The following is a 22,818-nucleotide window of genomic DNA, read 5'->3' as shown; positions in this document are numbered from 1 at the left end:
GAGCTGCTTCCAAAGTATTCTTCCCATGCAGCTTGTACTAGGATGTTATCCATATCATCCGAATCATCTGGATTAGGAATAGTAGTTGTAACTAGCATTTTGAAATGCTCATACCAAAGATTCCGACTTTCGTTCATGGCCTTGCTACTCAGAATACGAGTTTGTAAATCTGAGGGCAAGTTGGCAACGGCACTTCTTAGAGTCGCTCTAGTCTTAAGACTGAGCTTAGCATAGTTAGTGCCCATGATAGTCATTTTGTCCATTGAATGGACATCCTCTTTGCCAGAGAGTTGACTGGTTAAGATTTCATTTCTGGCTTCAAGGTTTACTAGATGGATTTCTAGAGCTCTGAGGGTTTTGAGGAATAGGTCTTGGTTATTTCTGGTGTAGGCAAAGTAAAGGTTATCAAGGAGGCATTTAATGGAGTAGGGTAGGTCTGTGTATGTTCCATTATTGAACTGCAAAGCCCTGGATAAAACTTCCTGTAAAACAATAGCCATATCACCATTGGAATATGTCACCGTTGGAGGGACAAATTCCTGAAGGGATGTTGCTCCTCTATGGCTGGTAGAGGAAGCGCCTTCATGCTTTACAAAAGACTGTCCCGCTGGTAGTCTTTTGTCTTGAGGATAGTCCCTTGTGGGTACTTTCCCCTTGCCCTTCTTCTCTGCTGAAGAAGCCATTGTCCACTTACTAGTGGTAATAAATATTGCTCTCTCTTAATCCTGCGAAGAAAGGTTTGGACCATTTGAGATTTTCAAATAATTGTTAAAAACCCTTTTGCTTTCAAAACTGATGGATGCAGAGATGCAAATATTTTCATGATGAATGCATGATGACAATTGATTGGAGTCAAAGGGATAATCAATTGTTTTGGCTGAATCAAGTTGCTGGGCTTGATTACGGGATGGAAGAATGGTCATAGTATTGAGAGTTTTTGATATAGAAGCTTTCTGGAGGGAGCAAACTTCCCAAGGTTCTGGGCTTCTCATAAACTCGAATTTGACAGACTGACCAAAAGGATGGGCTGTGATTCCTTCAGTGCCTGTGATGAAAGGATACAATAAACACAAGAAAGGGTTTCCTAGGATGACTCTATCTGTCATGTTTTTGACAAGGACAAATTTTGTCATAAAGGATATGCCGCCTTGGCAAACCTCGGCTTGTGGGATATTGAAGTCAATTTGCATTCTTCCGCCACTTGCGGATGTTAATCTCTCCTTAGACTTCTTGAAGTATCTGGAGGGAATGATTCCTTCTTGAATGCAATTAAGATCAGCACCTGAATCAATTAAGGCTATGACCTCGAATTCAAAATCTTTGCTAATGACAATCCTGACTTTGGAATGCCACTTATGGAAGTTAATCCTGCTGATGGTATCTAAGAACAACTCTTTGCCAGGTTCCTGGATAAGGTCAGCTGTAGGGTTAACTGTTTGATCATCTTCTTCATCTGAGGGTTTTTCCTCATTGCTTTGATGAGAAGAGTTTTCCAAAAGTTGAATTCTTCTATTAAGGAGATCATAATCGACCCTAAGAATGGTTAATTCTTGCTTTAGGGTTCTAACTTCTGATTTGGTTTCCTTAATTTCCCTTTGAAGGTCGTTGACTGTAACTTCCTTTTTGGACTGGGTGAACCTATTGTAGATTTGCTCTAAATCTACCTTGGGTTGCTGGATCTTGAGGGCAGGTTTGCTGGTTTCCTTTACTAGCGTCTGATGGAAAAGGGTGAGCTTTTGAGCTTTGATGACAGGATCTTCTATAGCCTCTATGAGGTCTAAAAGAAGTTCTTCTTGCCTGTTCAACACGTTGATGGTTTTGTTCCTACAACAACCATCTTTGCAAGGTGTGGGTTCATCCGGGCCACTAGAGGTACTGGTACTAGAGGAATCAGAGGATGACCTGTATATCTGCCTAAGCTCACTGTCACTAGCACTGCTGAATGACTCGGTGTCTGAGCGGTCAAGTTCTAGTAGCTTGAAGATCTCATTCTTGCTGGGTTGGTCACTAATGAGGGTATTGATAAGAGATTTGGCTTTAGCTCTACATTCATTTTTGAAATGACCTTTCTTTCCACAGTTGTAGCATTTGCCAGATGCTTGTGAAATGGGTTCCTTAGATTTTCCTTTCTTATAGAAACCATCAGTCTTGTACTTCTATTTTCTATAATACTTAGTATCTTTCTTCCTATAGGAATTCTCAAAGGATTCTTTTCCTTTGTGCTTGGATTTTCTCTTGGAAGGTTTGACAGAGGGTAAACCATACTGCGTACAGAAATGTCCTATTTCGTACTTGGCTTTATTTTTGTTGATATGGCTTTGGATTTTGAGATCTCTGCACATCTTCATGCCTTCACTCCGAATAGTGCTAGAGATGTCTCCATAGGTTAGGTTATCATAATCTATGACACCTAAGGGACTGCAAAGGGTTTCCTTGACCTTCTGGCTGAAGAGGGTTGGTAAACCATTAATAAATTTCTCCTTCCAGAATGGAGAATTACAATCTCTTCTGTGCATAACCCTAGTGGTAAAGACATCTTCATACCACTTGTAATCTCCTAGGGTTTTACACCTAAGGTTACTCAGCTGCTCATAAATCCTAGCTGTGATATTGCTGGGTTTTCCTATGAAGTGTTTCATGATTGTATAAATCAGGGTATTGACTCCATCAGGAATCCCTTGTTCAATTTCGTTGATGATGGGGTTTCCTTCCTCATCTTTCTGGATGGCGTACTTGATGTCCTCTTTGGACACTTCAGTAAGGCAATTGTTCCACCATTGCTGGAGTTTGCCTGTAAATCCTAATGCCATCATCTCAATGACTTCTTTATGGGGACGGCCTTCGTCCAAGTAGTTGTTGGCTACCATAGTCATATGCTGGATTTTGTTTAGGATTTCTTGTTCTGATAAACCATCTATGTTCCATTCATAGAGTCTACCAGATGATACAGAGAATTGGCCACTAACATTCCTTTCCTCATACCGGAGGTCAGGGGGTGAAAGTCTAGGGTACCAATTCTTGGTTAAGCTGGTTTGATCGGGATGGTAAAGCCGTTTTACCTCTAAATCCTGAAACTGGTTTTCTAATTGTTCAAACTCCTGGTCAGAGGCTTGGCTAGAACTGCTAGAGGCTGATTGGATGTCTAGAACATTAACTGATGAAGGTTCCTTCTTCACAAGTTCATCTAGCTTCTGGGTTACTATTTCTAAGGCTGTCTTATCCTTAGGATAACTAAGGCTGGTGTGTCTAGTTGTGGGTAACTTGACCAAAGGCTTTTCTAAGGTTTGGATTGGCTTACTAGAGCTTCCTGGTTGGAGGATAACTTTGTTTTCAATCCTATCTTCTATCCTGTCAAGCTGTTTTCCTATGACATTTAGACACTGGTTGGTGTAGTTGTTTTGCTCAATAACCTTGTCCACAGGCTGATGTCTATCTATGGTGGCCTTGAAGGGAGAGGCTATTATCTCCGTCCTACGATGGTTGAAGGTTATGGCTTCTAAGGGTGGATGACTAGACCTTACAACTTCTTTTGTTGCATTGGGTCCTTCTATGGTCCAAGTTCTGGTGAGGACACAAAACTGCTTGTGTTGGCCAAAATACCTTTCGAAGTATATGAAAAAGGGGACATTACGGGATATTTCCCTCATGAATGCCGTCCATGCTTCAAATACTTTTTCTTTTTGATTTCTGGTATAGTTGGCTTTGTAGGCTTCTCTCTTAGTCCTGTTTTCCTCAGAACTAAATTCCTTACCTAATTCTTCTAGGTCAGGAACGAATTCTCTGTTTAACACTAAGATATTCAGAGATTCTTCTTGCTGATCTGGAGGCTGTTCCATATCAGTTCCAGATGGGGATGGGGGGATTGCTCACGATCGTCTTCCTCATTGACAATCGAATCCTGTTTGGCTGTGTAGCAAGGTGTGGTGAGTTGGGAATCGGTTCTAACTCCCTGGAGTTGAACACCTAAGTCTCTCCTAGACGTAGGAAAAGATGATCCTAGAGGTCTGGTTGAGCTACACTGGGATGCAGGTCTATCTCTAAGGGCCATGAGGATTGAGCTGTTCAAACCTCTTCTGGTGAGTGGTTTCACTCCAACTTGGACTAATCCTATGTGTAGGAAGTTATGTCCTTTGTCTTTATGACTCTGGATAGCTGAGGGTGATAATAAGTAGCACGTTTCGTACTCCTTGTTGATTCCATAGACTTGTTCTATGGTCTTGACATGGTAGTCTGTTCTGAAAGCTGTTTTCAAAGACCATGAAGACTTATAGAATTGGCTGGTGGCTACTTTTGGGATATTCCAATCTCCTATGTCTAGATCTAGATCAGATAGCTCATAAGACTCCGAATTAATTGCTCCTACGTCTGCTGGGATATCAGGAATGGTTGTGGGTTGGGAACATCTACTGCTGGTGGAAGAGTAACTTCTAAACAACCTATTCATGATTCTGGGGTTACAAGTTTAAATCAACGATCACAACCTAGTCACCTTTTATCTTCAAACTTCTGGATCTAACCTTTAGATCTGAAGCAAAACTACAACTATGGGATAGACACCTGATCTGTGAACTCCTACCTACCGGACTCTCCTCCAATAATGGGGACCACCCTTACACGCCTTCTCTCGGCTTCACACGGGCTGACCAAACCAAACTTAGGAAGATTTTCGGTCGTCTTAGGGCTTGGAGAACCACACAGATTTTGGTAACAAATCTCACAGGAATAGATCTGCAACAAACTTTAGGGCTAAACACAAAAATAGAAAGAATATGGATAACAGGGAAGCAAAGGTTAATCTGAACAAATAATCACAGAATAACAAATAAAGTGGTTAGAAGGAGGCTCAGCCTACCATTTGCAGATGTAATAGAAAATGATGAAATAATAGCAGACGAAGAAATAAATAAAAGGGAACGGAAGAGTTATCAAGAAATAGATGTAAAACAAAATATGGGGTATGGGAGATATATCCATGAAAATAATTCAAAATAAATATGATGCCAAAATAATCTAGATAACTATGGCGGCAGTGCCGACCAACTTGATTAAACAATAAACAGTAACTTACAATCCGACCGGGCCAAACTTGGCTCTGATACCATAAAGGGGGTAAGTTACAGGCTAAGGCCGGTTGGGGCCAATGTGCGGAAGATAAAATACAAATGAAAGCCGACTGAGGCTATTTGATTACAATGACTGAGTGGTCGACACTTGTCATGAATATGCCTTATGTTTTTCAATTTTTTTATTTATTTATAAAACCTCTAATATGAAATTTGTTAATTTTACGTAATCGTATGGAACATTTCTTGCAAAATTTTTCTTACATAAGCAAATCCCATTTGGTTTATAAAACATCTAATATGAGATTTGTTAATTTATGTAATCGTATGCAACATTTCTTTTACACAAGCAAATCCCATTTGAAAAAAATATTATATACTTTTTGTGAGGTCACTTCCCCAATTAATCGGACTTATCCGCTTTGGGGAGCCAGTCCCTCACGGTTTCATTTCAGGCGACATGTGTAGTGGTGGTACACTCATGGTCGCTCCAGAAGCTTATAAACTATGAGTGGGAGGGATTTCTTGCCGATGTGGGACTGCGGTGTAAAACACCCAGAGGGTGAAGATCCGTACGTTCCCATGTCGCCTGAAATGAAACCGTGAGGGACTGGCTCCCTAAAGCGAATAAGTCCGATTAATTGGGGAAGTGACCTCACATTGTGTAGTAGTGGTACATTCATGGTCGCTTCAGAAGCTTATAAACCATGAGTGGGAGGGAACTCTTGCCGATGTGGAACTGCGGTGTAAAGCCCCCAGAAGGTGAAGATTCGTACGCTCCTATGTCGCTTGCAGCGAAACCGTGAGGGACTGGCTCCCCAAAGCGGATAAGTCCGATTAATTGGGGAAGTAACCTCACACTTTTATTTTTATAAATTTTTTAATAATTATATACAATTGTTACACAAGATGCAAGTATCATATAACCTCGTTTATCATAAGGTTTTTTTTTTTCTTGGGTTATAATTCAATTATTATATAATAACAAACGTAAGAAAGAAGATTTAAAGCATGATATGATTTCCCAACTCCCTTTAAAAAAAGGAGACAAGTAACACTCTTGGGGCATGTGCAAGAGAGGCTGAAAGAGCATATTCTCCACATGTTTTGTTTTTCTATCGATAACGACTTTTGAATTCAAATGTTACCTGCTGTGATGTGGTGTAAAAACAAAAAACAAAAAAACAGAAACATAAAAAAAAAAGGTTTTAGAAATTTTTTGTGGTGAGTATTTCCGGGACAGAAGATAATGACTAAAGCAAAGGGGGTAGGTGGCATCTCCTGATGGGCAGTTAGGCATCCACAGCAAAAGTGCAAAAGGATATTCACTACACATTGCGAACACACCAGACGCGTTGAATTTAAAAAAAATTAATTTTTTTACATTATTATTATTATATAACTATTGTTATATATATAAAATAAAAAGCTGCACGCATTTCACGTTGTGAAACTTTGGGAGTCGGGAAAAAATAAACGCAAACCAATTAAACACTTGGATATATACATATATTATATGTAGTTGAATGAATGATTTTTAGTTTTAGACTTTAGAGTAGCTCTTCTTCCTTCCTAATATATATATAAAAAAAAAAAAAAAAAAAATCAAAATCGTATTCGCCGCGTTTGTCTCAATTTTTCAAAAATAATTCATTCCCCCTTTGTACCCCCAAAATTATAGGTTTGGTTTGTTTGTAAAATTGAGTGATAATAAAAAGAGTTGAGAAGTAGAAGTAAGGAGTGGAAAGAAGATATCAAAAAAGAAAAGATAAAAAAAGAAGTGGAAAGAAAAGAGCAATGTCGGTGCAAAAGGAGCCAGAGCAAGTTATGAATCAAAGAGGAGGATCAGTGCTTGGCAAAAAGACTATTCTCAAGAGCGACCATTTTCCTGGTTGCCAGAATAAACGCTTGTCTCCTCACATCGATGGCGCTCCCAATTACCGTCAGGTTTTTCTTTTTCCCCCCCTCTTTTCACTTTTCGCTTTCATTTGTTTTTTTTGTTTTTTTTTTTTCCTTTTCCTGGGTTAATCTCTGTATTCCGGAGATCCCCTAAACATGCATAGTAAATGTTAAACAGCCATAAAATAAAACTAAACTCCTCTCTCATATGTTGAGATAAGAATATGGTTTGTAACTTTGCAACCCAATTTTTATTGTCACTTTAAATAAAATAAAAAGCTGCATTTCATTATTCACTCTAGATACCCAACAAACAAATTTTCACAATCATTTTTTCCATAACTGCTGATGTGGCGGGTTGTAGTTGGTATACTGTACAGTACAATAAAAGCACTTAGGTGGCCCCATGTTGAAGTGATGTTCCATTAATCACAATAGGCCATTTCAGATTTTGTGAAAAAAAAAAAGGAATGTGTCACTGGGTGTGATTATATTTTGTCTATAGTCTAGTGTAGATGCCTTTTGTAATATGCCTGCCTTTAGACATTGTTACTCTAATTTTCACATGTATATATTTTTTTTTGAGTAGATTAGTTCTTCCCTTTATAATTTGTAGCTGCTGTTAATAGGCTGACTCGTTACGTGTTCACGGCGTCGCAATCCCAACCATTGATGGAATTCGAAATGTTCTTAAGCATATTGGGGCCCAAATGGATAGCCTACGAGCTCAAGTTCTTTGGATTAGCCTTCGTGAGGAGCCGGTATTTTGCTTCCTATATTTATTTTGATTGTATTGATATTTTTATAGCTCATGTTTGGCCTTTAGTCTAATGTGGTTTATGTGCAAAATTTTACCTAAAATTTTGGATAATCTCAAAAGACATCAAAGTTTAATGGTGGGATAAAGACTATTTTTCATTTATGTAAGTCATAACTCATTTTAAAATGAATTTAAGAATCTAAAATATAAGTTTAACTTCAAACCTCCGCATAATGTCATACTTTACGGTCAGCTCCTTTTGCATAGCCAATCCTTGCTCAGGTAAAGGTAAAGGAAAATGGTTGTGGTAGGTTGAAAGCCGGCATAAAGCTTTATTGTATCTTATCATCAACGCAATTAGGTGGAATTGAACATAGTTGACTTGAGTTGACAATCACAAAAACTAATATGTTTAACTGCTTCATCTAGAATGTTATCAATGTGACATCCATTGTGCAGTAGAGACCATGGTAGCAGTTTTAACCGCTAATGATTATCAACTCTTTGTTTTAGTGTAGCTAATAGAGCTTCGTTTCGTATTGAACTCCTCAAAGATGAAGAACAAATGAAAAATGAAACTGGCCCTGAAAAAAGTTCTCATTTTCGTTCCAATGTCTGAAAGAATTTTTTTTTTTTGATAAGACTAAGTTAGTATTGTTATGAAATGTGGTTCTTTTATTACTTTTCATAACAAAATTATTTATTATGAATTGTTATAGTTACTACTGTTGCTGCTGTTGGTGGGGCTGGTTTTAATGATGTTGTTTTAAGTTGACATGAAAATTGTAAAATATTACAGATTTCATAATCAGTATCTTCTGTCCCTCACTTGTGGCAGGGAGGGAGGGCCTTCTAGTATGAGTTCTTAAAAAGTATAATGTTTTTAACACTGTACTTAAGCATCAGATGTACAGAGACTAGAAATAGATTTTATTTAATTTTCCAAGAGTCTAAACGGAATCATTCAAATACATAGCCTTTTCATGGAAATTCGATGTAAAAAAATAGTTCAATCAAAAGTTAAGCACCATGATGTTCAAAGTCTCATAAAAAAATATGGGCTTCCTTTTGTTTTCCAATCCATAAATTAATTTTGTCTGTTTCTCTTCCTGAAACAGGTGGTCTACATCAATGGGCGACCTTTTGTGTTGCGTGATGTGGAGCAGCCCTTCTCCAACCTTGAATATACAGTATGTTATTGTGGAAAAATTTTCTATTTTGAATTGGCATGTCTTTTTTTAACCAACCTTTTCAGTTCTTGCCTCTGTCACTTTGAATTTAGTGTATGAATGATTGCATCCTAGCAATTTTTAATATTGGTATTAGATTCTGCAGTTATTAGCACCTGCATGTGATGTTTTATTATCCCTTGGGGCTTGTGTGCCAAATATTTAAAATGCTTTACTTTTTTTAATATGATAGCAAGATAGGTTATCATCATTCAAAAACTAGTTTTTGTACATACATAGTGTCAAACACACATAACACTCCAACTAGGAATGATTTTATTGATATCATATTGTCATTTAAACTTTGGTTTCTGTACACTGTTACTTCAATAATAGCAAAACATGAATCAATTTTCTTAGAGATGCTGCACTTAGTCAAGTTTTATAGGTGGATGATGGCGGGATATGCTGGATTTTATCAAGTCATAACCAATATAATGTTTGATCGGTCTATTGGGCTTTGGCATGGAAATCAAGCATTGCATTTCCTTGGGAGAGATTTGGCGTTCTAATGCATTACCTAAGATAGCTTTCTTTGAGTAAATTTGAGAAAGATTCTTGATATGGACAGTTTGGGAAAGCATGAAGAGATAATATTTTATTATTAATAAAATATTTTAAGATAAATGGAAGAGTTAGTGTATTATTTGTGTTATCTAAGTAAACGTTGTTGGGAGAAAATGGTCAATATTCTATTCATTGTTTGTTGTTAAATAGTTTTAGGATTTAGTTTACCCTGGTTTGAGATTTTCTGGGTAATGTCTTATGGTGAATATAATGTTGGTTAGTTGGATAAGAAGCTTTGGTAGGGATAAGGTTTATTGGGTGTGCCGCTATTATGCATTATGTGCTGCTTAGACAAGAGAAGAAAAATCTAACCTTTTCTTTTGATTGGTAAACAATGAAACTTTTGATGGTGTTGAACTTCCATAGACAAAACACATTGTGCTCACCTTTTAATTGGCTGGCTCTTCCCCAAGATTTCACTTTCTTTTTACTTTAAATTAAGAGTTGGCTTTTTTTGTTTTTCTTGATTTCCTCTATCTTGGGGTATCTTATACCCTTCCCGTTTCTTAGTGCTGCATTTATGCACTTTTTAATAATATTTTTTTATTAAATAAAAATCAGTTGAACATGTCATTTTTGGTTAGAATGGGCATATAAATCCAATATAAACTAAGTTACAAGTAAAAGTGAAATCTTTTTCTGAAAACCCTGAGTATCACTTGACTGTATAAAATGGAGCCCATTTCTTCAAATATGTTACTAGTTATGTACACTTCTCACGTTCAAAAGTGTCTGTGTGTGCAGGTCTTTCAGCAAAGTATGGTAATACTGATTGTAATTTATTTCTGTTTGCAACCTGATTGTGACTTTTTATTTAAAATCAGGGAATCAACAGGCATAGGGTTGAACAAATGGAAAGTCGATTGAAACAAGATATCTTGATAGAAGCTGCAAGGTATATTCTATTGATGCAGTCTGTAGTATCTGTGATGCCTTACATTTGATACATGGTTGTTTCTACCATTGATTCTTCCTGATTTGCATGATAGCAATTTTTCTTTGCACATCTGACATAGCAGATATGGAAATAAGATTCTTGTCACTGATGAACTGCCAGATGGTCAGATGGTGGACCAGTGGGAACCAGTGTCATGTGATTCTGTAAAGACACCCCTGGAGGTATTGCCATTGGAACTCATCTCAGGTTTGGTAAGCAGAATTGTTCCACCAGTTTTCTCAAAAACTATTAAAGCCTATTCCCATTGTATAGGTTTATGAGGAATTGCAAGTAGAGGGGTACCTTGTTGACTATGAACGTGTTCCTATTACTGATGAAAAATCACCAAAGGAGACAGATTTCGATATTTTGGTGAGTTTTCATATTCTAAATTTTAATTTGAATAATGATCTTTAAGAAATTTATGAAGTACCTGTTGGCATGGGATCACAAGTTATCTATTTTTCATTTTACATTTCATATGACAAAGTTTTAATATTGTGAATGAAATAGTGGGCTTATTTTTTACCTTGTTTGTGTTAGTGAAAAATCTGGAGGTGACTCTTTTTGATGTTGGGAGTATGTTTCTTAATTCAGCCATGATGCTGAAAAGCAAATGTAACTCTAGTATAATTAGATCTTAACCTCCCAAAAATCAAATATAACTCTAGTATAATTAGATCTTAACCTCCCAAAAATCTCTAGTCTAGATTGTTAAAAGACTAAAGATAAAAAAATGTTTAGACTTACACAACTAGCACATGATTTTTCCAGTTTCTTAGCAATGACTAGAAATCCTATTCAAAACATAACCACCGAGGTGATTGACTCAGGGGAAAGGGTTTATTCCCATGTGGTTTGGTTGGGGTCAATGTTGAATATCCTGAGTTTGAACCCTTAAGAGCGTGATGTTTGGTTCACTGAAGATATCCACCACCTGATGATACGGGACCCTGGTAGGGCTATGGTTAGGCTATACTTGAGAATCCGTTTGAGGGATTTTCTACCGATCCTCCACTTTGTGGGCTTCTCTTGGCCTCTCTTGCTATTGGTTCCTCAGTGAGTAGAGGCTACTATGGTCTTGCCCAAGTACGATTTCTACAACTGGCCTCTTAACTTTTTTTGTTCAGCAGAAAAGAAGAAGAAGAAGATATCTTATAAAAAAACAAAGTATTTAATGGATAACTAAGGATATATTGTAAAGCACAAAGCAAGTACTGCTATGCCTTTCAGTCTTATCCTTTCTGGTTGGCTTTCATGCGATGCATCTTACCTGGAAAATCAGAAGCTATCAAGCCTTCATTGAACACTTGAGGTTTGGCCATAAATTAGATGGGGAAAACAACTAAAGAATATTGTGATACATATTGAAAGAAAGAGGAGCTAAGGTTTTACCCTTCCCAACCTCCACAACAACCCCCCCCCCCCCCCCAAAAAAAAAGAGAGGGAGAGAATTTCACAAATCCATCCTTGTTTCTCATAAAGAGTTAATTTGTTGAACTATCACGTGTTAAAATTCCGTGCCCTCTATCATTCTTTTTTACTTATTTGATTTACTTATCAAAAAGTAATATTTGAGAATTATGTGTTGGCATACTATTGTCGTTTGATTTGAAAACATTCAGTAAGGCAATGATGGATTTTAACATTTCAGTTTAGGATAGTCTATTCCTGGGTTTGACTTAAAGGATTAGTTCAATGGCATTTTTGGATTGGATAGATTTGATATCCATTGTCTTTTCAGGTGCATAAAATTTCTCAAGCAAACTTAAATACAGAGATAATTTTCAACTGTCAAATGGGACGTGGACGAACTACAACTGGGATGGTGATTGCAACATTGATTTATCTCAACCGTATTGGAAATTCTGGTAGTCTTGTTACTTTTCATACTCTACTCTTTGAGCAACGCATACCTCTTGTAGTGACGAAATCGTTTAATGTTGTAAGGTATTTTCACATGGAACAGGTATTCCAAGAATCAATTCCATTGGTAGAGTTTCTGACTCTGGTGCTAATGTTGCTGACCATTTGCCAAATTCAGAAGAGGCAATTCGTAGAGGAGAATATGCAGTCATAAGAAGCTTGATTCGGGTATTAGAGGTATTTGATATTAGCTCTTGTTGCTATCAGATCAACATTTAGAATTCTATTTTAAGTTTTTGTTTTTACTAATATTGACATGTCTTTAGGGTGGTGTTGAAGGAAAAAAACAAGTGGATAAAGTCATTGACAAGTGTGCCACCATGCAGGTTTGGTCTCTAATCTTGCTCCATTTTGATATGGTTTCTATTTGTTCAAATTTCATAAAGTTTATCTGAATAAACTTATTCCTTACTTATGAGTTTCATTTGCTTCCTTGACATGCATTTTCTTGGCTTGTAGCTGTAAGGTTTATTTTCATGTTATATTAACTGTTTCTTTGATTTGAATTGTAGAACTTACGTGAAGCAATTGCCACTTATCGTAGTAGTATTCTGCGTCAACCGGATGAGATGAAAAGGGAGGCATCACTTTCATTTTTTGTGGAGTACTTGGAAAGATACTACTTTCTTATATGCTTTGCTGTATATATTCATTCTGAGGGAGCAGCTATCCGTTCTTGTTCATTTGGTCATGGCAGTTTTGCTGACTGGATGAGAGCAAGGCCAGAATTGTATAGTATTATTCGCAGGTAAAGTTGTAAGTATTTATTATTTAAGTTTCCAGAGAGAGCAGCCTAGGAAATCAAACATGCTAATGGTATATTGTTTACAGATCATTATTCATCCGTCACCACATGGTTAGAGTTCATTGTGCAATAACCGGTTCATAAATTAACTGTTTCTATCACTTGTATGGACCATCTACCTAGTTATTGAGTGGATTTCTAATTGTGATGCATTAGATTCTTATGCATTTTTTATTTGGTTCATGCATTATGGCTCGGTTCTTTCTTCACTAAAATGGTGCCTGGTTGCAGATTGCTCAGGAGAGATCCAATGGGTGCACTTGGATATGCAACTTCAAAGCCATCTCTGATGAAGATTGCCGAATCTGCTGATGGCCGCCCTTCTGAGATGGGTGTAGTTGCTGCCCTGAGAAAGGGTGAGGTTCTTGGAAGTCAAACTGTTCTAAAAAGTGACCATTGTCCTGGTTGTCAAAACCCAAGTTTACCAGAGAGAGTGGAAGGTGCGCCTAATTTTAGAGAAGTTCCTGGGTTTCCAGTTTATGGGGTGGCAAATCCAACCATTGATGGAATTCTCTCTGTCATTCAGAGGATTGGGAGTTCTAAACGTGGTCGTCCTGTTTTTTGGCACAATATGAGAGAGGAACCTGTTATTTACATCAATGGAAAACCATTTGTTCTCCGTGAAGTTGAGAGACCATACAAAAACATGCTGGAGTACTCGGTAAAATCGATATTTTCATTTTACATCTATATTAACTTTATTAGAGTGGAGTATGGAGGGTTTTATCTAGCTTGGCATTGGCGACGTTATTAGACACCAGAACTTATTATGGTGACATTAGTATTGGTATTGGACCTAATACATAAAGTAACATCTAAATGCCAAACCATGTCCGCATTTTCAAAATGCAGTGTTTATTTTGAACATGTAGTGCTCGTCTTGAAATGCTGACTTGAGTAGTTGAAGAGTATAATACTGAGTTACATTGCTGTTAGAGGACAATATGTCATTGCATCTGTGTCCTAATGTAGTGCCCATTGATGCCTGCGGTAGTGTTCTTATAAGAGCATCCACAGTGGAGCTAAATTTTTAGCTTTTCAGCACCACAAAAAGTCACTATATCTATTTTGCCTTCTCACATCCAACAACAGTGATTTTATTTCAGCTTTTAACACAATAAAATAATATAAACACTACAATAAAATAATATTTCATTCAACCACCAAAACACAACCACAACCAAAAGTAGTGTGAACGCATGGTGGACATTGGGAGAGACATGGAGAGGTAGTGAGCAGAGAGACAAAAGCAGTGTGAACAAAAAAAAAAAAAAATTTTTTTACCTTTCAGCTACAATGCACAGCCAAAAGTAGCTGTGCACTGTAGTTGTGGAGCCAAAAAATATAGCTTTGGCTCCACTATTGCAGGGTACATTTTGATATTTAGTGGTGCTAAAAATAGCTTTATAGCTATTTAGCATCACTATTGCTAGTGCTCTAATATACCATTTCCCTTTGCTGTTCAAAATTGTAGAAAATCCACTTCATAAATTGTTACTTTGCATGCAATGAGCCTTGGAACTTTGCCACTTGAGTATCCAAAATAAAGCAAAAGAACTTAAAAAGAAAAAAAAAATCTGGAGATTTTTGAAGTATGTATGACGATTGAGTATTAGGTTACAAAAAATTTTGGTGTCCGATGTTGGAATGTTTACTTTGTCACTGTTACACTTGTAACAACGCACACATGGGTCCCACAACCAAATACCATCTCTCAACATTGACATGGTTTCTTGTTGACCCAAGGCCTAGGATCTGTGGTTTGAATGGCCAATAGAATTTTTCCTAAACAAATCAATTAGGAAACAATAAGAAGATAGAGATACAGTTTGGCCTTTCACCTACATTCACTGGAAAAGATTATGAGAAATTTCATAGTAATGGAAAATCTCACACAAACATAGCTTCTCTAACAGACTCAACACAAGAACAAGAACCTTATATAATATAACAGGTGTATTTAGGAAATACCAAAAAATATTACCTGATTGAACCTGATCTGTAAATTCAGGTTGGTTGTCTGGAAGCCAGATCCCTGCCTTGTGGAGGGGGAGTCCCTGAGAATCTAATTGATTCATGAAATCCAATGCAGCCATAGAATGTAGGATCCATAGCAAGGGATTGAACTCTAGACACCATTGGAACACTACTTGTTTGAAGCAGTCCTTTTTTTTTTCCTTTTGTATGTGGACTTTGTGAACATTTGAACTTCCAACTTTAACCTGCCATTGTTGGTGAAGTTACAATTGTTGCTGCTTTCAGGGTATTGATCGTGAGAGGGTTGAGAGAATGGAATCTCGATTAAAGGAAGATATCCTGCGAGAAGCTGAACACTATGGGAATGCTATAATGGTTATTCATGAAACAGAGGATGGGCAAATATTTGATGCTTGGGAACACGTGAGTTCTGATTCTATTCAGACCCCACTTGAGGTTTTCAAAAGCTTAGAGGCTAATGGTTTTCCCATTAAGTATGCACGTGTGCCAATTACAGATGGTAAAGCTCCCAAAAGTTCCGACTTTGACACATTGGCAGTGAATATTGCTTCTGCTTCGAAGGATACTGCTTTTGTTTTCAATTGCCAGGTCAAATTTTTATCCTCTGGCTGCTTTAAATGTGCATAGAGATGTTCATATACTTCTGTGTGTTTGTGTATGTTCTCCACCCCCCCCCCCCCCCCCCACCCCCACCCTTCTTTTTCTTTTCACTTCATTCCTTGATTACTTTTCTTATATTCACAGATGGGTAGAGGAAGGACGACCACTGGTACTGTGATTGCTTGCCTTCTGAAACTTAGAATTGATTATGGAAGACCTATAAAAATCCTGGTTGATGATATGACCCATGAAGAGGTGAATGGTGGTACCTCAAGTGGTGACGAAACTGGAGGTAGTGTTGCTGCCTCAACCACCGGTATCACAAAAATAAGATCTGAAAAAGTGCAAGGTCGGGTTTTTGGTATAAATGACATCCTGTTGTTGTGGACAATAACAAGATTATTTGATAATGGGGTGGAATGTCGGGAAGCCTTAGATGCTATTATTGATAGATGTTCTGCTCTGCAAAACATACGACAAGCAGTTCTGCAGTACAAAAAGGTATTTAATCAACAACATGTTGAGCCAAGGGTGAGGAGGGTTGCATTGAACCGTGGGGCTGAGTACTTGGAGCGATACTTCCGTTTAATTGCCTTTGCAGCATATCTTGGAAGTGAAGCATTTGATGGGTTTTGTGGACAAGGAGAATCCAGGATGACATTTAAGAATTGGTTGCATCAAAGACCAGAGGTCCAAGCAATGAAATGGAGCATAAGATTAAGGCCTGGCCGATTTTTTGCTGTCCCAGTAAATTTTCTTCTATATATTGAGACTGATTTATTTTTTGTTTATGGTCAAGGGCAGAAACATGAGTTTTTGAATTAGCATTGTAATTTTTTATTTTTTATTTATTTTTTTATTTAATGACTTGGAGATGATCGAATCCCTTATTTTGGACTTTGGAACGCAGGAGGAGTTGAGAGCACCACATGAGTCCCAACATGGTGATGCAGTGATGGATGCCATTGTCAACAACCGTAATGGTTCTGTTTTGGGGAAAGGCTCTATACTGAAAATGTACTTCTTTCCTGGTCAAAGAACTTTTAGCCACATACAAATTGATGATGCACCACATGTTTACAAGGTATATAAATACTCCAAAAGCAAAGAACTATTGTTAAATTTGTAGTGCCATAAGGTAATTGGTAGGCAGCCTTAACCCAAATTTTTTGGGAGAGGCTGATTCCCAAACTAGAACTTGTGACTTTTTGCTTTTAGGGGAAGGCACTTGTCATTGCATCAAGGTTCAACCTCTTATTGTTGCAATCAATGTAGTGATTAATTTAACATATCTGGTGGGAGAATGAATGAAATATTGATATACACTAATTCTTATCCTGGCTGGGTAATCCATGAAAAAGTAATTATCTCTTCTGGTTGTATTTTTCAATCATTTCATTTTGTGGAAAACATTGATACATTAAATCCAAAATATTATTTGCAACCTCTTTTTTGGCACCTGATATAGATGGGATATGCCGTTCCAGCAAATTATTATAGCTAAGATATTTGTCATTGAAAGCTTGTTTGACATTTTATTTGACTGTATATCCCTTCATTTAATTTATTTTCCAAGGACCTCCTTAATGTTGGGTTAATGAAATCCCATCAGAATCTAATTGTGCTAATTTATGGTATTCATGATCTCCTAGATGATTGCAGGATTGACTTTATATGGTATTTGCTCTAACCCTTCAACCTGTATGTAAAATATAAGGCAAGGCTCAGGCCACTTTTGGTACTATCTTTACTCTCCCCTCAAAAAAAAACCCCAACTTTCTATTTTCAGCTTGTATTGAGAAACCTTTGTTTGGTGCAGTTATTGCTCTTTTCTGCATGTAATTGCATCTTGTTATCAAGTTTTTTTTTTTTTTTTTTTTTTTTTGTCGTCCTGTCCTCAAAGCTGAGAAATGTGGCCTTCATACTTCACATAGAAATGCATGTAATTATGAATATGAACATGTAAATGTCATATGTGCTCTTGGTCAGCGGGACAAAGGCCATAAAGCAAAATGAAGTCAACTACAGTCAGATTTCATTGGGTTTCCTTCTCGACTACATGATGTTTGATTGTTGCATTAATCTCAAAGTCCTTTGCATCCATGTCTAAATATTGGCTTTAAGGCCTGTGTTTGGCCCAATTTGTTGGTTGGACCAGGTTACACTACTTGTAAAGACATTCCATTCTTTTTCTAGATTACATATTGAAAAAGTACACTAGTAAAGGCTCTTTCATGACTGGCTTATGATGTAGCCATCAAGAGATGAGCTTTATGGTATGAGTTTTCAAGTTGTTTCTAAGCCTAAAACTTCCATTTGTTTCAGGTAGATGGATTCCCCGTGTATAGCATGGCAACTCCAACAATTGATGGTGCAAAAGAGATGTTAGCACATTTAGGTGCCAAGCCTAAAGCAGAAAACTCTGTTGCTCATAAAGTAATATTAACTGATCTGAGAGAAGAAGCAGTTGTTTACATTAATGGCACGCCATTTGCCCTAAGGGAGCTAAATAAACCTGTTGATACACTCAAGCATGTGGGAATCACTGGCCCAGTGGTACGTAATGACGCATTTTTTAAAATAAAAATTCTAAAATCAAGTCATTAAAGCCATGTCATGTTTTACCACTGGCATTTTTATGCTTGTTATGCAGGTGGAACATATGGAGGAACGACTAAAAGAAGATATATTATCTGAGGTTAGACATTCTGGTGGACGGATGCTTTTACATCGTGAAGAACATAGCCCAACACTAAATCAGTCCAGCGTCGTAGGATACTGGGAAAACATCTTAGCAGATAATGTGAAGACACCTGCTGAAGTATATGCTGCTCTGAAAGATGAGGGTTATAATATTACTTATAGGAGAATACCATTGACTAGAGAGAGAGAGGCTTTAGCTTCTGATGTTGATGCAATCCAATACTGTAAAGATGAGTAAGTGCCCATACCTAACACGTCTGCTATCAAAAATATTGATTTCAAATGATCAGTAATTTAGTATAGTAGTAACAAATTATGTTGCAGTTGCAGCTTGCTGCATCATAGTTTAATCAATGGCTAAAAATTAGACATGTTCCAACTGACCTCTGGTTGTAAATTGTCTCAGGCTGCTTTCTGTTCAACGATACAATTATTGGTTGATCTTATTAATTGAAGATTCCGTTAGTACTTTTCAAATTTATCCAATTTTCTGCAGTTTTCTGAATCATAGTTTAATCAATGGTTAAATATTACACGTGCATTCCAACCAACCTTTGGCTGTAAAAATTATCCACAGGCTGCTTTCTATTCAAATACACAATTATTGGATGATCTTATGAGTAAGATTCCATCAATTTATAAATTTATCCATGTACCTCAAAATCCAATCCAACACTTTTTTTCTTCCAACTCTCCATCCTCATAGGTAAGATCACCTGATAATTAGAAAGAAAATAATGGTAACAATTATTGGGATACCCAAGATCATTAACTTTCCTGGTATATGATCAATTGTTGATCTCTCCATTTTGGATGGTCTAGATTAATAGAGATTGTCCAGTTCTTTTTTCAACTCTTTTATGCCATTTCCCATCCAGAGGCTGCTACATCAGCTGAGATGACTGGATCATTGGTTTGGCATATCTGCCATAGCTAGCTTAGCTGCATAATCCCCTCTCCCCCCTCTCCCCCCTCTCAAATTAACCATTAGAATAAAATTAACAATAACTTTTTCTATAGTGCTGCAGGGTGTTACCTTTTCATATCACACACAGGGTTTGGAGGAGTCTCATATGCTATGGCAATCATTTGTGTTAAACTTGGTGCAGAGGCAACTTTTACATCAAATATTCCAGAGCTAATGGTTGATACAAACATGCATTCTACAAGTGAAGCAAACTTGCCTTCAAGGGCATCTGAAGAAGAAGCACGCAGGATGGGTGATTACCGTGATATACTAAGCCTTACAAGAGTACTCACGCATGGTCCCCAAAGCAAATCAGATGTTGACATTGTTATTGAAAGGTATATCATTTTTGGAGAACTCAAAAGATTATAAACTGCTTATAGTGATACCTTTCTATTGAAGAGAAAAAGGGTAATGGTGACAAGTTGACCATGTAATAGTTGTAGGTATCCCCCTCTTTTTTTTTTTTTTTGATGGTTTGTTGGGGTTGGTTTTTTTGGTAGACAATGATTTTAATTGTTTGTTACTTTGTTTTGAGTATCATGCATCAGTTGGATTTGTTATTTTTTAAAATATTTTTTAATTTTATCATACTTTTTTGAGAGTTAGTCTTGGAACATAATTTTGCCTTCTAATAATTAGCTATTTTTTACTGTTGGTGCTGAGTTGGTTCCTTCATTTTAAAGGTGTAAAGGCGCAGGGCATTTGCGAGATGATATTCTAGATTACAGTAAGGAACTTGAGAAGTTCCCCAATGATGATGATGAGCACCGAGCGTACTTCATGGATATGGCTATAAAGGCTTTAAGGTTAGTTCATGTATCTCAGCAATATAGTTTAATGGCTGGCTTGAACTATTCTTTTTTGGATGGGTCTGTTCCTCTTTCACTGACCGCCTTTGGTAAGTGGGTCTCATTGTGGTAGGTCATAGACCTCCATCAATTAACATTAGATGAGTGTAGATGTTTAATTCAAGGGAGGACTACTGGCAGACATGGTTGTGCATGGTGGTACCTGATGAGTCGTTTTCCAAGAGTGAGCTTTTGCTACTACGTTTTTAGAAAAAGCAGAAAATATTTTTGCTGGGGATTGGAGGTGTGTTTTTTGGTTGGCTTAATAAGTATTGGAAAGGTTATAGCTAAAGATGATTCTCCCCACAAAATGTGGTTGGCACTACGCATGGTCTTCAACCTAAAAGCACTTGGAACAATATCTAATTTCTGGTTATGCTCACTTTTTATTGACAGTAGCAAATGGTCTGCATTTCAAGTGGGGGGATTTTCTAATATCCCATTCTTTCTGGGTCATGTTATGTAGAATTGAGCAGCTTTTGGCACAAGTCAATGGTTCCACCCCTTCCCCCTTCAAAAAACAGAAACAGAAGTCTAGGCTTATTAATTAAGGATGTATGTGAAGTTTAAAAACTGAATATTTGCTATAATGTTAATATGACCAATTCCATTTGTCCATTCTGCAGGCGCTATTTTTACCTAATCACCTTCAGGTCCTACCTCTACTGCACTTCTCTAGCTGAGATGACATTCGCTTCATGGATGGATGCGAGGCCTGAACTTGGACATCTATGTAACAACCTCAAAATAGATAAATGATTTCAGGCGTATAGCAATGTGCATATATCAAGCTTATGTAAACTGTTCATGTCTGAAAAGTAATTTTATTTCCAGTTAAAATGAAGGATACACATGCAAAGACTAGATTAGTTGGCCGCACAACATAACAGCAAACCAAACACCTACACAACCAAAATAAAAAAAACAAATTGAAAGCTACAAATGTTGCAATTCTATATTCTTCTCCTTGGAGGGTGTTAATTAAGAGCAAGGGCAACTCTAGATTGGGTAAAATGGTAGCCCTGCCAATGAATACAACCCCCTTCCCAGGGTCTAGAATTGAAATTTTATCCTCGTATTTATTTATTTTTGCGAAGTAATTTTATCCTCATATTTGTAAAAGGGTGATACCAACCAGTTATTTTGACCTAAATTCCATATAAGGAGAGAGAGAGAGAGAGATTCAACTTGTGGTTGGCTTTGATCCCTATTCATGCAAGATTAAAGAGTTACAAAGATAAAGTTCATTGGCTGTCAAAACTATAAACCTAGACTAGATTTAATTTATAAACTATCACTGTTTATTTCAATTGACACTTTTTGGTGTTTTCAACAGAGATATTTAGAGTTTAAATATCTCTTTTTCTATTGTAATTTGTAACTATCAAATTTATATTTTAAAAAAAGTGATTAAGCTGATGGTTTGAAGGATATAGTCTAACCTTGCCATATAATTGAGGACCAAAATTTTGGTTTGGTCTTTTTTTTAAATTTTTTTTATTTATTTATAATTTTTTAATAATTATAAATTGAATTCGTATCCCAATGAATACTTTTTTTTGACTGCTAATCAATTGGAAATGTACTAAAATGAAATGTAGAAACCACTAAGCAATTCCTTGGATTTAATTTCAGGTTTTGGGATTTTTTATGGTAGAAATATTATAATAATTATGAAAAACATGATTTTACTCCTCTGCCTTGAAGCAGGTCACTCATAAGGCCATAACTTTGGTAGTTGTTAGTTATAAGAGAGTAACAACTTGTACGCGTTTCTGATTTTGAGTGGATAGGAAAGTTTGCAAAGAATATATATTGATGTGCATAAAATAAAAATGATTCGTTTTACATTTCACTGTTTATGTAAGATCTACATTGTAGATTAAAAAAATGTGTACATCATTGTATACATTTGCATAAACAATATGCAATGTAGACTGTTCATGCAAATATGTTCAATTTACATAAACAATAAATGTAAACTAATAATTGTCCAAAAATAAAATTGGACCAGCTCGTCATAATTAGAGGTAGCAAAGCACATTTGGAATCTTATGGCTCAGGGCTAGTTCTATTTGGGTAGCAGTTCGTAAGTATCTCCTCCAGGGACAATTTTTGGGACATTAATACCCAAGAATTGTTCCTGGAATGGAGGAAAATTCTCAAGCTAAAGGAGTACGTGAGAAGCTTTTTTAAATGGCAGATTACTGATGGAAGTAAAGAGCCTTTATGGGTTGATAACTGGCACCCTCAAGGTGTTCTCAAGGTCAAATATAGTACTAGATTCATCTATGAAATAGGGAGCTATCATATTGCATTAGTATCCAGCGTGCTTAAAAATGATGAATAGAAATGGAGGCCACTTGGATATGAAACTCAGAAATTCATTCAAAAGGAATGTCAACAATTGCAGCTTCATGATGAGGATAGAATTGTGTGGATCCTCACTAAAAATGGCTTATTTTCTTATAAATCAGCTTGGGAGCTTTAAGAAGTAGAGTTACTGAAGTTGA

The 22,818-nt window shown here is 36.8% G+C and overlaps 1 protein-coding gene across 2 annotated transcripts; it reads left to right on the top strand.

Moving 5' to 3' along the window:
• The first annotated feature begins 6,591 nt into the window (after positions 1-6,591).
• Positions 6,592-21,184, top strand: LOC142619551 (uncharacterized). Of its 2 annotated transcripts, none has more exons than XR_012841514.1 (19): positions 6,592-7,010; positions 7,592-7,723; positions 8,841-8,912; positions 10,343-10,413; positions 10,538-10,637; positions 10,729-10,827; positions 12,200-12,326; positions 12,425-12,558; positions 12,648-12,707; positions 12,894-13,129; positions 13,418-13,847; positions 15,449-15,772; positions 15,929-16,531; positions 16,695-16,868; positions 18,110-18,340; positions 18,438-18,721; positions 19,597-19,792; positions 20,141-20,263; positions 20,932-21,184. XR_012841514.1 is itself a non-coding variant. In XM_075792688.1 (19 exons), exons 1-19 carry the CDS (start codon positions 6,861-6,863, stop codon positions 21,062-21,064), a joined length of 3,768 nt encoding a protein of 1,255 aa, XP_075648803.1. In that variant the 5' UTR covers positions 6,592-6,860; the 3' UTR covers positions 21,065-21,184. The 2 variants fall into 2 exon arrangements, 1 of the variants encoding a protein (XP_075648803.1); XM_075792688.1 differs by having other exon boundaries at positions 19,508-19,792.
• Positions 21,185-22,818: the final 1,634 nt, after the last annotated feature.

The sequence above is a fragment of the Castanea sativa genome, chromosome 12 (genome assembly GCF_040712315.1).
Source record: "Castanea sativa cultivar Marrone di Chiusa Pesio chromosome 12, ASM4071231v1".
NCBI classification, from domain to species: Eukaryota; Viridiplantae; Streptophyta; class Magnoliopsida; order Fagales; family Fagaceae; genus Castanea; species Castanea sativa.
Note: the sequence above shows the minus strand (reverse complement) of the source record. Positions and strands in the feature narration are given on the sequence as shown.

Excerpts from the sequence above, each read along its gene's own strand:
- LOC142619551 (XM_075792688.1), top strand. The coding sequence starts at position 6,861 with ATGTCGGTGCAAAAGGAGCCAGAGCAAGTTATGAATCAAAGAGGAGGA. Across the intron at positions 15,773-15,928 it reads CTTTTGTTTTCAATTGCCAG|ATGGGTAGAGGAAGGACGAC; the intron begins GTCAAATTTTTA and ends TTATATTCACAG. Across the intron at positions 18,341-18,437 it reads TGGGAATCACTGGCCCAGTG|GTGGAACATATGGAGGAACG; the intron begins GTACGTAATGAC and ends CTTGTTATGCAG.